This window comes from Morone saxatilis, unplaced genomic scaffold, assembly GCF_004916995.1.
Source record: "Morone saxatilis isolate NCDOM2014 unplaced genomic scaffold, NCSU_SB_2.0 Contig18, whole genome shotgun sequence".
Classification (NCBI taxonomy): domain Eukaryota; kingdom Metazoa; phylum Chordata; class Actinopteri; family Moronidae; genus Morone; species Morone saxatilis.
Genome location: NW_023339740.1, coordinates 2,727,767 through 2,734,209, shown reverse-complemented (window position 1 = coordinate 2,734,209; position 6,443 = coordinate 2,727,767). Strand labels below are relative to the sequence as shown.

At 38.3% G+C, this 6,443-nt stretch overlaps 1 protein-coding gene across 2 annotated transcripts in view; it reads left to right on the top strand.

Moving 5' to 3' along the window:
* The window catches only part of fbln2 (fibulin 2), a 69,302-nt gene extending 63,625 nt beyond the window's left edge, over window positions 1–5,677 (top strand). For both annotated transcript variants that reach the window (XM_035661980.1, XM_035661979.1), the window contains exons 14-17: window positions 159–275; window positions 1,227–1,355; window positions 1,874–1,997; window positions 4,305–5,677. In XM_035661980.1, the coding sequence (XP_035517873.1) occupies window positions 159–275; window positions 1,227–1,355; window positions 1,874–1,997; window positions 4,305–4,665 (731 nt within the window). In that variant the 3' untranslated portion in view covers window positions 4,666–5,677. The remainder of the gene's footprint in view (window positions 1–158; window positions 276–1,226; window positions 1,356–1,873; window positions 1,998–4,304) is intronic.
* Window positions 5,678–6,443: the final 766 nt, after the last annotated feature.

Sequence of the window (6,443 nt, the reverse complement as noted above, 5' to 3'; positions counted from 1 at the left end):
AAAAAAAAAAAAAAAAAAGTCTCTTACAGCCATACCCCATTTGCATGTGTTGCATGCACACAACTCCTCCCAGGTACTCTCTTTGGTCAGCAGAGCATTAAGATGTTGATGATGAATCGGGAAGAATTCTGATCATGTCTTTTCTTTTCTGTGCTTAGATGTAAATGAATGTGACAAAAACCCCTGTAGCCAAGAGTGTGCCAACATCTATGGCTCATATCAATGCTACTGTCGCCAAGGCTACTACCTGAAAGAGGACGGACGCACATGTGAAGGTATTTTCTACCAAGGTCACTAGGTAGAGGACTCGCATCAGCCAGTTGGACAGACACTACTTCATATGAATATTATACATGCAGTACAATATGTTGCTCCAGGTCTGCTGTATATTTAAATACCTGGTTGATTTCCAATACATACTACAACTTTATAAGACATTAATATGTCAAAAGTACACTCAATTTAATATACTGTAAAAAATGCACATTTTACTGTACAAAACTGTCACACTATGACAGTAAAAGATTATAAATTGTGAATAGGTTAAATACAGTTTCTGTAACAGTGAAACACTGTCATATCTCATCTCAAAACATTTATTTATATAGCATGTTAAATTATTAATATTAAAAATTATATATTACAGCATGTAAATTACACACAAAACCACCATCATATATCATGGCAAAAACATTTATTTTTTTGGTACGTTAAAATATGGAGTAAAAAACTTAAAATCAACAGTACTAATATAATTTCACCATTAAAGCAGAAAAAGTTCTGCTGTAACCACAGGTTTCTTTCTACAGTGCAGGGATTCCTGTAAAATCAAATGCAAGCCACTACAACAGCAGACCCATTAATGCAGAAGTCGCTGATACAAGCACACACACGCTTCGTCCTGCACTCATGGATCTAGTAAGAAAAATATGATATAGTCACATAACAAATCTACATAGAGCCACTTGAAATAAGCCTTCAGCAGTAGTTAGCTAGTAGCCCTTTCTCTGTATTTCTTCTCTGTATTGAAACAGTAAAAAAAAATAGGCAAACCCTGGCAGTAGAATCACTATGGAACCACCAATATTTACCAAATCAGGACTATATTTTCAATTGTGCAAAAATGCAGTGAAATGTTAATGCCAATGCAATGAGAAAGTCCCACTGCTTTATTTGAACCTGCCGTTGGCTGTGCTCTGACTAATGAGACGTGTGTTCTTGAACAGATATTGATGAGTGCTCCCAGAGCATCGGCAACCTTTGCGCCTTCCAGTGTGTTAATGTTGCAGGCAGCTACCAGTGCGCCTGCCCCCCTCATGGATACGTCATGTCCGCCAATGGACGCACCTGCAGAGGTGAGCCTTCAGTGAACATACAGTATCGTATACAGTATTTTTATTTAGTTATTTTATTTTATTTTGATCTTTTCCCCCCTTAATCTTGCTCATACACACTACAATAAGAAAAAGGAATGAAATCTTATCTCAGCTCAACCATATTTGTACTTCTAGTTGCCTGTATTTACTTAGTTACTCACTTTTTGTTATTTTATTTTGTTTCTTTTTATATTTTCTTCTATTTATCATAATTATGTGTGTTTGGTTTTTGGTATATTTTTTTGGTGTTATTTTTTTGAATACCCCAGTTGCTGTCAATATTTGTATTGCCTTGTCATGTCTCATATGTCTTCCTGTCTTAAAGTTAATCATGTATCTTGCACTATCAATAAAAAAAAGGTAACTAAGAAGTTTTAATTCCCATCATTTAATGTATATAATGTAAACTGCAGGCTGACAGAAGAGACATGCTGTTAGGGGGGTTGTCCCACCTGTCAGTGTGGTTATCTATTTCATTAATTTATAATTTTTTCCAGATATCGACGAATGCACAACTGGCACCCACAACTGTTCATATGGACAGACCTGCTACAACCTCCAGGGAGGCTTCAGATGCCTCTCCTTTGACTGCCCTCACAGTTACAAGAAGGTTTCAGACACGTGAGTCACATCTTTTTCTCGACATCTTCAGACTCTTAAAATATTTAACTCCAATGTTGCCTTTTCCTCAGCTTTTTAAAATGATATTTTAAGTTTTATTTATGGTTATTTTGCAGTATTCTGGCCATTTAAACCCTGACATACTGCGCCTTTAAGCACTGACCTGTCTCTGTGGGATTTTTGGATTTCGAGGTTTTCTCTCTGCCTGTGCTCCTCTAATGATTAGTACTGTACATCCATGTCCTTGCAGTGCAGTGTGCTGCACAGAAGAGCCTTGTTAGCTGTGAACCTGTTGCAGCTGTAGAGGCTGGCCGGTAACTGAACATGACTCCCATCGAGCGGTGCGATGAAGTCAGATGGCTTTCATCAGCTCGGTGCTTCCCGGGGCCGTCTCCACAGCTCTCCCTGCTCTGCACTCCAGTGGACACAGCCCACAGGAGGCGTCTTATCAATGCTATCAAGAGACACCTTAATAACCTCGCTGTGACGTGGCCTGGATCGGCACGTAGAGACATCTTTCATTCATGAGTGGACTTGGCAGCCCCAGACACAGCTGAGATTAAAACGTCTCCTGGTCTGGTCCTTTAGTGCCACCCTAAGATTCATTGGAGTGGGTTCCAAGACACTTGTTTTGGCATGAGCTGTGCAAAATTTATGGTGCACTACATCAAACTTTATTCCGGGCTGTAAATTCTGATATGTGATGGAAAAGCAGTCAGAATACAGACTGGGAAAGTGCAAGTGGCCACTGGAGGACGCCCGCTTTCTCCACTGGCACTTGTTGCTCTGTCCTGTTTTCATTAAATCCGTGCAGTGATGGGGACTAGCAATGCTACATATAGCAATGTGACTAGTTTAATTCCATTTCCCAGTTGCAATCTGGTAGTTTATAATTGTATAGCCCTGGTTCCCACGACAAAAAGCCAGTGGGATTTTTCTATTAGATTTTGGATTTTGGAGTAAAAACCAACGTTAGGCTATAAACGAACAAATGGTCTGATATGTGTTGACAGTACATTTTTTATTTGAAACAGGTACTTACACTGAAAAAAAGCCACATTGGAAGAATTTTTGAATTTCGAATAAAAGGTTACAGCCCTAGTATTTTATGTGGTAGATCAAAACATGAAAATCTCTTCAGCTTGTGTTAAACACAGACCGTATTTCAGGCATCTAACCAAAAAACCCATTAAAAAGCCCACTGACTTTGAGACAGGGGAACTACTTCTATTAAGTAGCAGGGTATGGCTACATTGTATTTGCTGCACAGATTCTGCATCCACACTACTCCCCATTCTGATTCAGCTGAGTCGGTCTGTGTATGCAGACAGAAGGAGGGAAGTGAAAGTGAAACTTAACTTCATTAATTGTGTTAATTAAGTCCTCGGCATTCATTAATCAGTGAAGTGTATGGAACTACACAGCAAACTGGAGTCTCTCACAGTTGTTGTAATAATGACACAAAATAATGAGTGCATGTTTCCAGTGTATTACTTTACAGTAGTGTTTCTCAATGTGACATAGCTTCAGTCTATGAAGGCACTTTTTCTCAGCACTACTACCTTCAACAAAGAGTAGCTTATACCTTTGCTGGCTACGGTTAGTTGACCCAACACTGGTGGAAGGTTACTGCACTGTCCCATACTGCAGAAACCTTTCTTAGAGCTGACTTACTGGCCACATCAAACATTATGCAGAACAACCTTTTCAAAAACCTACAGGCTACAGTGTGAGCAGTAGTTAGATCACTACAGAGAATAACCAACCTGACTGCTAAATCTCAACGTTGATTGTTTCACCCAGCAAAAGATTTTTTTTTTTTTTTCATCCAGAACATGGATGACATGACAACCAAAACCAGACCTCCATTTAATCTTTGTTTATATGTATTAAATATATGCTAATATACTTTATATATATATATAATAGTTAATATACAAGTATAAAATGTACATTGGTAAAAAAAAAAGAAAAAAAATGACACAGTTAAACATTTAGTTTAAGGACCAATGTGTAGGATTTAGTGGTATCTAGTGGTGTAGTTGCATTTAGTCTTGCACTTTGACGTGAGAACAGCCAACAGGTAGCTAGTATTCAGAGAGTCTAGGGCCAGACCATTAAGTGCTTTAAAAGTCAAATTAGTCACTGGAAACAAATACTGAACCAAGCTTGACAGGAGCAAGATACTGAACATACTTGTTTTTACCAATAAATACAGTTACAAACACTGTTGTTAAAGTACCATAGCCTCCAAATACTGTCTTGCTCATCCATCCTCTTCCCTCTTGTCTCTCTTGACCTCTTTAGACGCTGTGAGCGAACCAGCTGTCCCAGTAACTCCGTAGACTGTCAGAACTCCCCCGTCCGCATCACATACTACCAGCTCAGCTTTCAGACCAACATCATCATCCCCGCCCAGATCTTCCGGATTGGACCGTCCCCGGCCTACTCCGGTGATCACATCGTCATCGGTATCATCAAGGGCAACGAGGAGGGCTACTTCAGCACCAGGAAGCTGAACAGTTTCACAGGCGCTGTGTACCTGCAGAGACAAGTCCGCGAGCCCAAAGACTTCCTGATCGATGTGGAGATGAAGCTGCTGAGGCAGGGGACGTTGACGTCGTTCCTCGCCAGAATCTATGTCTTTATCACGTCCAGCACCATGTAACACCGGAGAGAAAAAGACAGAGAGAGGGACTGGAAATTTCAGATGGTGCTAAACTTTTATATGTGCAGACTCTTTTTGTAATGCCTCCCCACAATCAAGCATTATTCAAGAATCTTCTAAAATGTTACCAGAGACCTTACTGTTGGCTTCTTTTGTCTTTGGCAGGTTATCTGCTTGTTTCTGCAGACTTTCTATGGCAATCATATTTCCTGAGAAACCTTGTATTTGTATTTACCAAAGCATTTTTCAGTTCAACTCTTACTAACAGAATTTAACTTGTATGCACCAGCATTGACAGGGTTTTCTACTCCTCTTAGTTTATACAGACAGTGGCAAGGTGCTGCACAGGTCACTGCACAAGTCTGGGTGGGTGGTTTGTGCTCTGCTCCACTCTTTAAGAACTGAACTGATTGACCTCCCTATGTAAATGTTCATTTTTAAGACAATTATTCATGAATTTCAAGTTTGAAGAAACTAATAAACCTTTACAGCACTAGAATTTAAGGGCACTTGTCACTATGGAGGCCCAAAACTGACAAAATGTACTTTAAAGCCTATAAGATGAGTCAAAAACATGTACTGAATACATCATTTTTTTAAATATTCATAACTGAAATAGAAATATTATTTCTTTTTTAATAATAATAAATTATGAATAGAAATTATATTTTTTCTTTCCAATTGGTTGCTAAAAAGAAAAAAAAAAAAGTTTTTCTTTTACCACTAATCCATTAACAGAAAGAAAACTTAAACTTAATTTGTAAGAGCAGAGATAACTGTGGTAAGTGAGTTAAATGAGCACATTGATAGTTATTTTTTCTCTTTAGTATGGTCAAGAATCCATATCCATACTCAATAAAGTATATGCAGAGCCCCGTAGAAAATATTTCTCTTTTTCTAGCTTAAGACAGTATGTCTTTGAAAACTCAATTTATGTTGAAATTGGCAGTTTTAAGCCTCCACATTCACCACCCAAATTTGCGAATGTGGTTAAGAAAAAAAGTAGCAGAAACGTCAAATAGTGCATTTTGTTCAATATTTGGTGTATATTATTTTTTTAAAGGTGTGATCTGATTAAATGTTAGTGTTGTAATTCAGTGCAAATCACACTAGAAACATTAACGAGTCACGTATGGTAAATTCCAGCACTGAGAATTATTAATGTAACTGTTGATCATTGTATTGTCATTGTATTGAAGTGTCATATTCTTTCCTTTATTACTGGATATATCTTTCTTATGTTACTGTGTTGTAATTATCTCAGGGTAAAATTCATGTCATTTTGTATACGCTTGACAAATTCCTGTGTAGTTTGCAGGAATGAATCAGTCTGCTGTCGTAACTCCAGACTGGCCTCACGCAGCCTGTACAGTTTCAGCTGCCACATGACACTTGTATCAATAAACCAATCAATAAATGATGATCAAACTGTTGTCAGTTGCTCAATAAAAGCACAAATCAGATTCTAAAGTGTCAGTTTTTCCACATCAGTGCTGTACACTTGTGCTGTGGTATCGTTATTGTGAGTGAACAGTGAGCCAATATCGCCATCTGATGGTCAGATTGTGAACAGAACAAGGCCTCACCACCACTGCTCTATTCAAGCTCTATCTTTCAGCAAGGTAATTCAAAGTGCTTTATATGAGACTGAATTTCATGAAGAAAAGGTTTAAATGTATCACCACATTTTAATTAAAAGAACTGCTTCACAGTCAGTCTGAGCAGTCCTTATCCTAACTGTTTTTATCACCTATTCCACTGCACCACAAGGAACATTT